The sequence below is a fragment of the Desmodus rotundus genome, chromosome 9, assembly GCF_022682495.2.
Source record: "Desmodus rotundus isolate HL8 chromosome 9, HLdesRot8A.1, whole genome shotgun sequence".
Classification (NCBI taxonomy): Eukaryota; Metazoa; Chordata; class Mammalia; order Chiroptera; family Phyllostomidae; genus Desmodus; species Desmodus rotundus.
The window spans coordinates 15249999-15262456 of record NC_071395.1 but is presented as its reverse complement, the minus strand read 5'-3'; the positions used below and the strand labels follow the sequence as shown (position 1 = coordinate 15262456).

General features: G+C 48.5%; 1 protein-coding gene across 1 annotated transcript in view; it reads right to left on the bottom strand.

Moving 5' to 3' along the window:
- Positions 1–4474: 4474 nt before the first annotated feature.
- The window catches only part of C9H4orf51 (chromosome 9 C4orf51 homolog), a 24857-nt gene continuing 16873 nt past the window's right edge, over positions 4475–12458 (bottom strand). Inside the window, exons 3-6 of the mRNA XM_045202345.2 lie at positions 8748–8806; positions 7841–7898; positions 7347–7420; positions 4475–5082 (exon numbers count right to left, since the gene is read on the bottom strand). Coding sequence (XP_045058280.2) covers positions 4987–5082; positions 7347–7420; positions 7841–7898; positions 8748–8806 — 287 coding nt within the window. The 3' untranslated portion in view covers positions 4475–4986. The remainder of the gene's footprint in view (positions 5083–7346; positions 7421–7840; positions 7899–8747; positions 8807–12458) is intronic.

The window sequence follows — 12458 nt, the reverse complement described above, 5'->3', positions numbered from 1 at the left end:
TGTAATCACAAGGCAGAGGAGAATGTATTCATGTTTTACTTTTATACTTAAAAGGTTATTTTTGAAAAGGTTAGAGAAAATGGAAGGTAGGATATACTTTAATTCTTTACTTTTATTTCCATTTCATTTTCCCTTTGTATAATATCATTACAGTTTATGAAATGCTTTCAGATAAATTGTCAGTGCCCAAAATCACAGGACCTGCAAAAAAAAATATGTATATATACATATTACATATAAAATATATATGTGTGTGTGTTTTAAGAGGGACCATATTCAGGGCAAGTAATCATCCCAGTTGAACTTGGAAACACATTCCCCGAGTGTGGCAGAATGCGCGCCTGGCCGTGGAAGCCGGCTGCCCCGCACCAGTCTTCATGACTGACAGTGACAGTGGGTCAGGGTGATGAACTTCCGACTTAGCAGACTGATCGTTTCCCAGTCTGATAAAACGATCAGTTTTAAAACAACTAGTTTTTTTTTTTAGCAGACTCTGCTTCCCGACTTAGACTAGACTATGAATGGGTTGAGGAGATGAATGGAGGTGAGAAGCACAAACCTTCAGACCAGTGGCTCACTGGAAAGGGACTCACTGGATGTCCAGGCCATGAGGTTGGTGGACACAAGGCCCTGCCCCGTGTCCAACACGGGGTGGGCGGCAGGAGGCACCCGCCCTGTGCAGGCCCGCCGATGAAAGCTCCTAGGCTCCACAGAGGCTTCTGTGGAGAGGTTCACGGTACTATTGCCCATGTCATTTGCTATGAATTTAGGGTTTGGAATCTCTCACTTGAACTTTTTGACACCATCCCGGTGTGTGTCAAAAAAAGAGCAGCTGCCCAAAAGCAAATATTTTCCTGTCTCTAAAAATAAAATGCTGGCAACCCTTCAGGCCCCTGTGCCAAGACCTGGCCCTTCCCAGGATAAACAATAGGTGGCCGAGCTGGTCAGGGGCACTTAGCCTGCTGGAGGCTGAGGTCCAGCCTGGGGAGCCCAGTCAGGGCATGTGTGCAGCTGCAGTACTAGAGGCCAGACATGGCCCTCCTTCCTCACAGCCGGTGGAGGGCCACTGCTGTCCCCCAGCCGGGGCCAGGTGTGGCTGAGAGGGGACAGCCTTGGGTTATACCAGAAACCGTGACCCAGCAGAGGGAACAGATCTCCCACCAGCCTCTGCCCCCAGAGCCCTGGGTTGCACGGTGGCAGACCCGAGATCCTGTCTGGAGAAAGCTCCCGGGGAAGGAAAGTTTCATAAATATCCATCTGCATTCATCACTCAGGGCTATGCCCGTCACCTGTCAAAACCCCTCATGCCCAGCTGAGGGCCCTCACCTGCTCATGCAGGCCCAACAAAACCACCTTAGTGTCTAAACACTATAATAACAGCCATCATTCCCGGGCTAATTGCCTCCAAACTCGTCCACCACTCCCGCAGCACTTGTTCAGGCCCCTGCACCTTGTCATTAGGGCTCGAATCGTCCCTAGACTGTAAGCTTGGCTTTTTGCTGGTCTGGGAGTTAGTAGGGCTAAAGGGGGTTAGGGAAGAAGAGGGACTAAATATAGCAACTATTTGTAGGCATAATCGCTCCATAAACATGCTTCAGTGGAACGGAGCGTAGGGCCAACCCAGATGACGGATGTCACTCACCGGAGTGGCACATCGTAAACACAACTGAATGAGCCCATTCTCCTGCAGAACCAGAGTGACGCCTGTTTGCGCTATAAATATTTATGAAGTCATGGTCCTCAAAAGGCTTTATTTTTCCAGGTAAGTAGACTTTAATGAAAAAGTTCAGCAGAGCTCTTCCTGCAATTACGGAATAGACACTGTAGCTTTTCAATGGGTAGTTGGTGGAAAGGAAAAGGAAAAAGGAAAGAAGAAAAAGAAATAAGGCCCTATTCCACGAGGCTGCTGCATGGAGATCTCATTTACCCCAGTCAAGGTTCATTCTCATTCAGAAAGTGACAGCCTTCTCCAGGGTGGTGGGGACCAGAGTCCCGTGCAGCCGGGGCCTGGGTAATGAAGAGTGCACAAATGGGTCCTTGTCGCCCAAGTGCAGCCCCTCCCCCCACCATTGCTGGGAGAGACTTGCTCAGCAGTGCCCCCAGCTCTCTCAGCCTGTCTCTTGGTAACAGAAAAAATGTACCCCTCACCCCGTTACTATGCTCATTTGAAAAGAATTCTCAGAATGTGAGGATGTGGGCCTGGGCGTCTCTCTGGATGTCTGAAGTCTATCAGGCCTGTGATTAGTTACCTCTCCTGACTGCATTAGCAACAGCACCCAGAATGCGCCCGAGTCGGACCGCTTCTCCTCCACTCTTCACCCTGCACCCCTGCAAAGAGCAAACCCCTGGGGGACCTCAGCAGCACTGCCATGCCCCTCTCCTCCAAGGCTCTGTGACAGTCCTGCCACCTGGAGCTCACGGTGCACGCTGATTTGCACGTCTCTTTGCAGCTTACATGCTACTCATCTCTTAAATGAGCCGAAAACCCTTGCCCAAGTCCATCGAGCCTGTTTCTTTCCCAGGGTTGGCCTTCTGCCCAGGTTCCCATCCCCTCCAAACCTCAGGGTGGCCCCTGCTATGTCAGGTTGCACTGGCCCCGCCGGGAAACGCTGCAGATCCTTTGGCTCTGGTCTCCGGGAAGTCTTGTTCCACAAGGAACAGTCTCTGGTTTTGCGAAATGAGTCACAGACTGTGCTGTGGAGGCCAACCTATCTGGGGAGGCCAGGCTACCATGTATGGTCTGTGCTCTGTGCCACCCAACTCTCCATGTCAGTCAGCGCTCTTTGCCAGGACAGCCTGAGTCAGAAAACTCAGCACATTCCTCGGGCATTGGATAGTCTTTCCTTGTTATTACTCTGCTTTTGTTTTACGCAGCACCTGGTTTCATTTTAAAAACCCAAATAAAATCTCATGGTCAGGGCTAGAGTGGAATGGCGGGGGCGGGTAGGAAGGAAAGAAAAACGAGAAAAGGGAGTGGAAGCCTGGGTGAGGGGAAAGAAAAAGGGCTGTAGCTCCCCACACAGGCAAGACCCACAGCGGGACGGGCAGGGAGTCACAGCGAAAAGGGCCCAGGAGCGCATGTGCTACAACCTACCCGATGTGGTCAAAGTCCTCCGTGCTACACGTGATGAAACGCGCAAGCCTCCCTTCTCTCCCCAAATTTGGCCGCAGTGGGAGTTAGTACTTTACTTGTAAGCCACGTGACCTTCCCGAAGCCCCACACTCTCTGAGTCTCTTCAATAAACGGGCAGGCTTATTTTCAGTTTAAAGAACTGAATTTTAAAGAACTTTCCAATTACAACCCTCTATGATTCCAGGAACCTGCCTGTTCCCTTTTTTCTTGGACCACAAGCCCCAACCGAAGCGTAAAGGACTAGTTTTCCACAAGCCAACATTTGTTTTTTGCCTTGCGCGGAAGTGGGTGTCAGGGCACGGAGACAGCAAGGGCGAAGGTGCAGACACGGCCGCAATGAATTTCTGTGGCCAGGTTATTTTGTAAAATCATCTGTAACGCTGTTAACATAGATCTTTAGAATTAAAACAGAATTCTAATAAGCTACGCCTTGCATACAGTTAAAAAAAATATCGAATGAATGAATAATAACCATGGACATGGAGAGCTGACTTTCTTGGAGTGGCAAAGCATATTAATGACAGTGTAAGACCAGGACCATTAGGGACTGGACTCGGAGCTGAAACAGAGGCCTGAGACCCTCTAACCGCGGCTGGCCAGGGCGCAAATCCTGGAGGTTCCCGAGTGGCTCCGGGGCTGCATTTTCAATGCACGGTTTGGCGAGCTTAATGGAAACCATACGAAGGGACCCTGGGAATGAGACCAGATGGCTGGTCGGGAATGTATTTTTGCCTAACCTGGGCTCAAGAACAAGAGTTAAACACTAGCAGGGGCCCCCTCCCCATTCTTTGGGGGCTTGCTGGTGGGGAGGGTTCATGGTGCGGCTTTTAATAACCTTTTCAATTCAACAAAAATCGTAAAGAGGAGGACGGGCTTGCTAAACGGGAGCAAGTGGAGCCCTGGAGCCGGAGACAGCAGGCAGGCGGAGTTGGGGAGGAAGAAGGGGCAGGAGGCAGCTACTTTCGTGATCACATGTGGTTCTGCCTCCTCTCCTGGGCAGCAGCTGCTGGGGCCCTGCGCTTCCCTGGATGGTGGCAGCGGGGTCCTTCCCGAGCCGAGCGCAGGGTCTCCGAGCCTTGGCCCTCTCTCCTGTGCGCCAGGGCAGGGGCGGGTCGTTGGGGGCAGCATGGGAAAAGGGTCTTTGTGTGAGGAGGAGGAGGGAGAGGAGGCAGGTCTTGGATTGGGGTGGGGAGGATCGAGGAGGGAGGAGGTGGGAAAGGAAGACCTGGGTGGGGGGCGGAGCCGTGGATGGGGCGGGCCACGGCTGGGCTTCAGGGACGTGGAGGGGGCGGCCTCCAGAGAGAGACCCCGTGTGAAAGGGCCTGACTCACTCTCCTCAACCCCAAGCTCCTGCTTCTGCCGGGACTCGGTCGCCCCAGCCCGCCCAACCAGCCAATTTGCTTCTCGGCAGTGGAGCCTCTCTCAGAGGACAACCTCACTGCGGAAGGCTTTGGCGCTTTGGAGCCCCTGTCCTGGATACAAGTGCGCCTGTCTCGCGCCCCTGAGCCCCTCTTGGGCTCCCAGATTGAAGAAGAACCGGCTTTTTGACACTGGAGCCCGCAGCTATCGGGGCCTCAGCACCGTTTCTGTGGTTCTTGCAGAAACGTGGAGTGCCAAATATTTATTTTAAAGGAAAATTTAATAATGATGGTAAGGATAACTTTTGTCTCCTCTTCCAATTAAGGGGGGAAGGGGGAAATGAGGGACGAAGGCATTTGAAGCCCAGGGAAGGGTCCAAGAAAGCCACCAGCCAAGGTCCACGTGTTCCAAGGCCCTCGAATACCTCCAAGTCCTTGATTAGGCAGACCACGGCCCTGCAGCTTTCTGGCTTTGTTTCGGGCTCAGCTAAGTGACTACAACGGTCCTCCCAGACTGTAAACGTAGTATTGATCAGCATCTGAGTCTTCAGACGAGCCAGCCTTGCTTGCAGAATTACAGGGCTCCGGAGGCTGGAGGAAAATGACCTGGTTGTCAGCACTTGCCCAAACACAAAGGTTGCTTTCTGCGCAAAATCGGGAATGCAACCGCCAGACCTCATTCATGAGCAGGAGTTGGGCTTGTTCCTGCTTTTTCTTCCAGCGTCTTCTAACTCCCTAGTTCATCTATCCTGCCTCTGCCACGAAGGCCAGATCAACAAGAGGAAAAGGAGGAGAGAAAAGGAGCCAAGAAGCCTTGGAATCACTAACCAAACCGCCCATGGCTCCTCTACTGTCCTTTACCCATCCTTCAGCAACAAGAATCTCCCCCTACCCCTCCTATTCCTGTAGTCTGCGCCCTGCTGGGTGTGATGGTTTCCCTGCTTTCACTCTTCCTCACCGCATGAACTTCTTGAAGACTGGGCCCAGAAACAGAAATATGTAGACGCTGGCTGCCGAAGGCATGAGACACCGAGCGAATACTTGTTAAAGTGAGAATATTCTTAATGATATTGAAAATTTCATTCAACCCCTGCTTGTGGCTGATGCAAAAATTTGTACATTTTATATCTCAATGCGTGTTTTCCTCCCCCAAAACATAGCGTCTGTTAAAAAAATAAGATTTTGCCTTATCTAGCAAACAAAAAGTCATGCTTTATTTTTTTGGTCAGAACAGTAGGCCCAGTGTTCCCCAAACAAGTGCCTCAGACGAATATTGGGGTGTTGGCGATGTGCAGGCGTGTGCTTTTAGTTTGCCGGTGCACCGCGAAAACAAGAGCAGGATGCAACGCCACCAATTTGTCAGGAATTGTTGACTTAAAAGATGCTATTGTGGCACAGAATTCACTCTAGGGGAGGGGGGGCAGGGAAGCACCTCAAAGAGAAAGGCAACTGTTCCCCAGAACAGCTGTGGACTCTGGCAAGGGAATTGCTTGGCCCCAGTACAACTCCACGCAGCAAGTCGGATTTACCTAATTTAACAAGAGTTAATGATTCTCCCAAGCGGCTCCCAGGAGGCCAGCTCACAGTAAATATACTTTCAGGAAACCGCCTTCCCTTCCTAGAAGCATATACCAACCCTACAGTGGAAGGAGGTCCCTGGCTGCCCATACACCCTAATTTTCCGTGGACTGCCCAGCTTCGAATGCCCCCAAGTAACTCCCTCCACAGGCTGCCACCTCACTGCCTCCCAGGGCTTGAAATGCCTCATAGGAAAGTTACCAGGCCCTACAGCACAGAAATCAAGAAAAACGCGCCATTTCTGGAAGGCCAGCATTGACTAGACCTGGGACCGAGGTGGGCCATCCACCCGTGTGCCGTTAGCTCAGTTTATCAGATTAGCTCGTCAGTGCCCGTGGATTCGCATTTTCCATAGTGATATCTTTATATAACTGGTGGTCCTTGAGTAACATTTTTTTATTTTAAAAGTCAGGTTTTCTTTTTTCTAATACCCATAACTAGCATACCAATTCATGGTATTGCAAATACAGGGTTGAGCAAAAGTAGGTTTACAGTTGTGAGTATGTGAAACACAGAGTTTTTTCTTGTATTATTTATTCGTGATTAGATTACTTCCCATGCAGACAACTGTAAACCTAGTTTTGCCCCACCCTATCTAATTACTTAGGATAAGGCCGAGCTGCTGTTGTGTTAAGTCAATTTAGAGAAATCTTAATAAACAAAGGCAACGGCACAGCAATAAAGGGTTGTAACGTTTGCGCTGAATGAGGTGAAGTGAGGAAGGCACGCGCGGAAGCCAGTTTCTGTTCTTTCAGTTGGTTCCCTAGGTGTCACTGCCGGAACCCTGAGACATAAAAAGGGTCCTATTTTAACATGCTGTTAAAAACTGCTGGGTTTTGAGGACGTCCTATCAGGCAAGGCAGAGCCATGGACCACGTCAGGGGCAGCGGGGACAGGAGATGTGGGGAGCCAGCGTGGGTCCCCAGAAGGGGGGACGGTCTGAGAACTTAATGCCTTTTTCACAAGAGGCAGGATCCAGCAAACACACATATCGCTGATGAAAATTTGGACAGTACAAGAGAAAAACCCAACCCCCTCCGCGGCTTGTTTCCGAAACAGCTGGGGAGCTCTGGACAAGACGTGTTCGCAGTGCTTGAGGGAACACCGCTTCTCAGAACGGGCTGCAGGCCTGTTGGCCACGCGATTGTAAATTAGGGATTACCTGCACACCAACTCCAAATGCACACACGCCAGCACCCTCTCTGCCACGCTGACAGGCACACCACCAACACAACCCTGAGGACCCACTGCAGGGTGACAAGTGTGAAGACTCTTACACGCCTCAGGAAGACTGTCCTTCGCCGACTGTACTTCATCGGGTTCTCACGGGCTGGCTTCTTCGTTCTCACATCTAGCGTGAAAGACAGCCAGCCAGTGTGTAAGCGCTTGTGGTGAGCAGAATGCACAATAGTGTGAACGAATGATAGGCACTGACACTCTCAAACCATTTTCAATCAATAGTTCCAAACCCTCACGAACACAGCACACCCCCGCCCCCCCGCCACCACCGCCACCTTCTCACGTGTCGGCTCTTTTTCAGAGCTGCCGCTGGCCAAGGTCTCTGTGGGATTTCCCCCTCCTTTGAGCTCTGCACCCTACCACCCCTACTGTTAGGATGGGGACAATGATGTCACAAGGTGGCGACAGAAGGAGGCAAAGATGCAAAAGACCTTAAATGGCCCCCGACTGGGAAAGGGGTGAAAATGGCAGATGAAGGTCATAATTAAAGGCAGGACATGGATATAGAGTGACTCTTTGGGGTAGGACTTACATGACTTTCCATGATTTGGAGGCGCTGGAGAAAAATCACCCCACAGAACTTGGTGTGCCTGTGAAGAAGGAGGATCAAAATAAATAGCAACCCCTTTCACAATAGAATTGAACCACATTCCTTTTCCAGCGTTGTCCCCCCCATTCAAAAGGCACCTGGATGCTGCCACCAAAAGCCACTGTAGTAACTGATACTAACAGTAAATGGAAAGACGAAACCAGGGAAGTAATTTATAAAATAGGATAGGCAAAAGGGTACTATGCTAATATGCAAGTAGCTTATCCAAATCAATAAGAAAAGCTAAACACCCTAATAGGAAAGTGGGCAAAGGAAACGCATCCCATCAGTACGTATTATTCATGGATTTCCTACTCGTGAGTGTATCTGTAACCCCAAGTCAATACTCCCGGCGTGTCTGAGGCCTTTCAAGGACACGCACAGAGTGGTGAACAATCAGTCACCTGACATGCACCTTCTCAGTCAAGGTCAGACAAGGGGACACCCTCCCTTCTTGTTTCAACTCTCATACTGTAAACAAGTGTCCTTTCCACTACCTATTTAGTGCCCCACTTTCTCCATTTTTCTGCTCTCTGCTAGGGATTTCACTGTTTAAAGTGCACCCCGCCCCCGGGGGTCGCTGAGTGCTGGCTACTGTTCCTTAGTGCAACAAGACTGTGCTGAGTCTTATCGAGAAAATGTGTGTTAGATCATCTTCATTCAGGCGTGAATCGATAATGTATGTTAAATAAGGTGTCTTTAAGCAGAAACACACAGTATACAAATTTACGTATTGATCAGTTACTGAAAACTCTGCAAACAGAGGCTCATGGGAGCTGGGCCCTCACTTCCCCTAGTGTAGTCAGTTAAGCTCTACAAGTAAATGATGGCTGAGAAACGTGGGACTTACCACTCTGTGCCTGACACCAAGTGACTCGTTAAAGGAACCGGTTAGATGGGGGAGCAGGCCTGCGTGAAACGAAGAGGAGAAAGCGGGCTTGAAGCAGTGCCAGACGAAATCTCTTAGATTCCCGATTGGGCCACATCAGCACATGGTGCACACATCGCTCCCTCCCCTTTAGGTCTGACCGGCAGAAAGTAGGCGTGGGTCAGGTGAGAGGAAACTGTGACCGAGCCTCATTCAGAGGAAACATTCTGGAGTTTTTCTTTTTTTTTGGGGGGGGGGCGGGTTATGCAAAACATTTTTTTGTATGGTACACATTTCAATTTTACTTTAAAATAAAAAATGGTGCTGAGGACAGCTGAGGACACATCAAAATTGTGAGACTATACTAAGAAAAGTTATCAGAAGGATTCCATTTTCCATGCCCTTTGCCCTCTTCTCAGGTTGTCCTTAAGCAAGCCTCTGATTGGCTCTCAGTCTCCAGTGACAGGCTGAGCCTCCGGCCGGGAGTGCTGCTAGTTTCTAAGTTTTCTTCTCCCCCCTTGGGTGGAACAGGACGGCCAGAGTGGGCTGGAGCTGGGCATTTGCCTTCTCTGGGTCGGTTCCGCTGTGATAATACCCTGGCAGGTGAAGTTCTGGTTGGCTGGTTTCTCCTGAGGGCTGACCTTGTGAAGAACACAGTGCCTGGAATATTTCAAAACAGTTCCTTTCCCCTCCTTCTTCCTGAAACACAAAGGGGATTTTTCTCTGATATTTACTCTGGAATCCTGGGCGAGTTCCTGGAGGTAAATCTTACAATATTGTCGGGCCTCCCCTATGCTTGGGTCCCCTGGCGTTTTTTAGCTCCCAGGCTTGTCCACGGCGAGCCTCCAGCAGTTTGGCAGTCACAGTTCAGAGAGCCCCACGCTGGCACTGGCAGCTGGGGCGGTTTCCGCTGCCGAGTCTCTGCTCTGTCGGGCCGTGATTCCCTGTATTCGCATGTCTGACTCTCCAATTTGGGAAACAGTGGTGACGCCCAAGATCCTCACATGCAGGACCAGAAGATGGGGCAAAGAGTGTTCTGCTGGGAGCAATCTTCAAGGATACACAGCTTGTATTCATATTAGAATCAGAGGGAGCCAAGACTGTACCAATTTTTTCTCAAAGTCTAAATTTTTCTCAAGGTCTAAAGAAGCTCTGATGTATATTTTAACAATTTCATTGAGGTAGATAACTTATATACCATAAAATTCACCCATTTTAAGTGTACAATTCAATGATTTCAAGTAAATTTATCAAGCTATGTAACCATCACCATAATACCATAAACTAGTACTCGGGCACGTTCACTAGCCCAGTAAGATCCCTCCGGCCCACTCACGGCTACTCCCCTTTACTCTCTCCAGCCCCAGAAAATGACTAACCCACTTTCCTTCTCTGTAGATTTGCCTCTACTGGACACTTCACATAAATGAAATCATATATCATGCGGTCCTTCTTTTATTTACCACGTTTGGAGGCCCATCCACACTGCAGCTCTTTCAGTAATTTGTTCCTTTGCGTTGACGAGTGGTATTCCTGTAGTAGACCATGTTTTGTTACCAGCTCACCAGGTGATGGACAGAAGGGTTATTTCCACTTCAGGCCACTATGGGTGATGCCTCAGTGAACATCGTGATAAGTCCTCAGGTGGACACGTTTTCATTTTTCTTGGACAAATACCTGGGTGTGGAATTGTGGGATCCTATAGCAAATGTATGTCTCACTTTTAAAGAGAATGTCAACGTGTTTCCCAGAACGGCTGTACTGTTTTACAGTCCCGCCACCTGTGAATAAAGGTTCCAGTCTTTCCAAGTCCTCACCAGCATCCGTTACTACCTCTGTGGTAACAGCCCTTCTCACGGATGTGAGGCGGCATCTCATTGGGGTTTTAGTTTGCATTTCCCCTGTGACTAATCATATTGAGTTCTCTCAAAGCTTTAATTTGATTAAAATGAACAAAAACTGATTAAAGAAAACGGGGGTCTTATTAGCGTAATATGATGGGTTCTGGTCATTAGGGATGAGTCAAGGAGAAGGAATAGCATTTGTCAAATATGCCTTTTAAAACAAGGTATAGCTTAAGCTTAAGTCAAGTGAAGAGTTCAACAACTATTGAGTTAACTTCAAGAAGGACCCACTTTGTCACACCTATAGTAAGAGCAGGTGGACAAGTGTATCTCTCACAATTAGCTCCGATTATTCTGTTGCCATGAGTGCTGAGCCTTTCAAAGCTCTACTAGGCCTTTAAAAATCCCATAGGCCTGCCAGAGGCTTTAATAGTTATTTGTCACCCTTCAAGAATTATATGAGATAGTCATTAATTAATAAGTGAAATGCTACTATAATGTTCAAGTTTTACAGAAACTAATATTGAGGCACTTGGTAGATTACAGAGGGGAAAGAGGCATTAGAATTTTTGCATGGGGCATTTACTCGCTTTTGGCCACACTTGGTCATTTTTCGAACTGAGCTAGAAATGTCTCTCATTTTGTTTAGTCTGTTCCTGGGGAGGAAGGAACACCAGCAAGCTCACACAAGTTGAAGTATGGTGAGCTAATGATTTCTTTCCTTGCAAGTTCACAGTTGACAAAACAGAGCCTACAGTGCAACTTGACCTTAGCAGTTTCAGCTGACCTTTTCATTAAGGACATTTAATGTTATCCTAGTTTGGGTATCCACCTCCCTGCTTCCATTTCCTAGTCCTCAAACTGTAAACAAACTGGGCGATTTTGAAAATAACAGTGGCAGTATCTGCCAACATAGTCCACGTTTATGTATTAGGCCCTTAAATGTTATGCCCACCTGGTGGAATGAATGCCACAGGTATTTGGTTTTTAATAGGAAATTATCGAGAAAGCAAGCATGGGGTGGTGAGCTTCAGCCCTTCTAGACTCAGAGAAGCTCGAGATTGGAAGTATTCTCCCGAGTCTTCTGATCAGTTAGTCCAACTCCTGGGTGTCTGTCCCAGCATACCTCTCGCTGTGTTTGAGATTCAGCCTCCTTTTCATAGATTGGGGAGAATGGGGTGTCCTACCTGCCCATATCTGAGTTCCTGGAACACGAAACGTAAGGTTTGAAAGCAAAGACAAACCATTCTTAACCTTTGTGAGGACCTGGTCTTCCATCGCATGCAAACAAAAGAGGAGGATTCGGATCAGAGATTAACTGCACTTGACCTGGAGCCATGGACAGCAGAGGGACCCGAGAGGCATGCATTGTTGGCTTGCACAACTGTCTTCAGGGGTATTTTCTGAAGATAAGGGCCCAGGGCTTTCACCACATTTTTTAAAACTGCCTCAAAAATAGGAGGTGTCTTAGAGAGCGGCTAACCCCTGGGACAGAGGATAGAGAAAACCTTTCCTCACAGATTTTTAAGAACCAGGCATTTAATGATCTGTATAATAGGTTTTTAAAAAGTAATTCTATCTATATTGAGTTTCTTAAGTGTGGTAATAGCATTATTGCTCTGTAAGAGAACATTCTTACTCCTAGGAGGCACACGCCGAAGTAGTTAAGGACATGCTGTTATGATGTCTGCAATTTACTCTCAATAGTTCAGCCAAGAGGTCCATACCAGTCCCAACAGAGAGAGACTAAGATAAAACTGCAGCTTAACAAATGTGGCAGAATGCTCACAAATGAAGAATCCAGGTGAGAGTAGGTGAATACTGATTGTCCTATTCCATCAACTTCTCT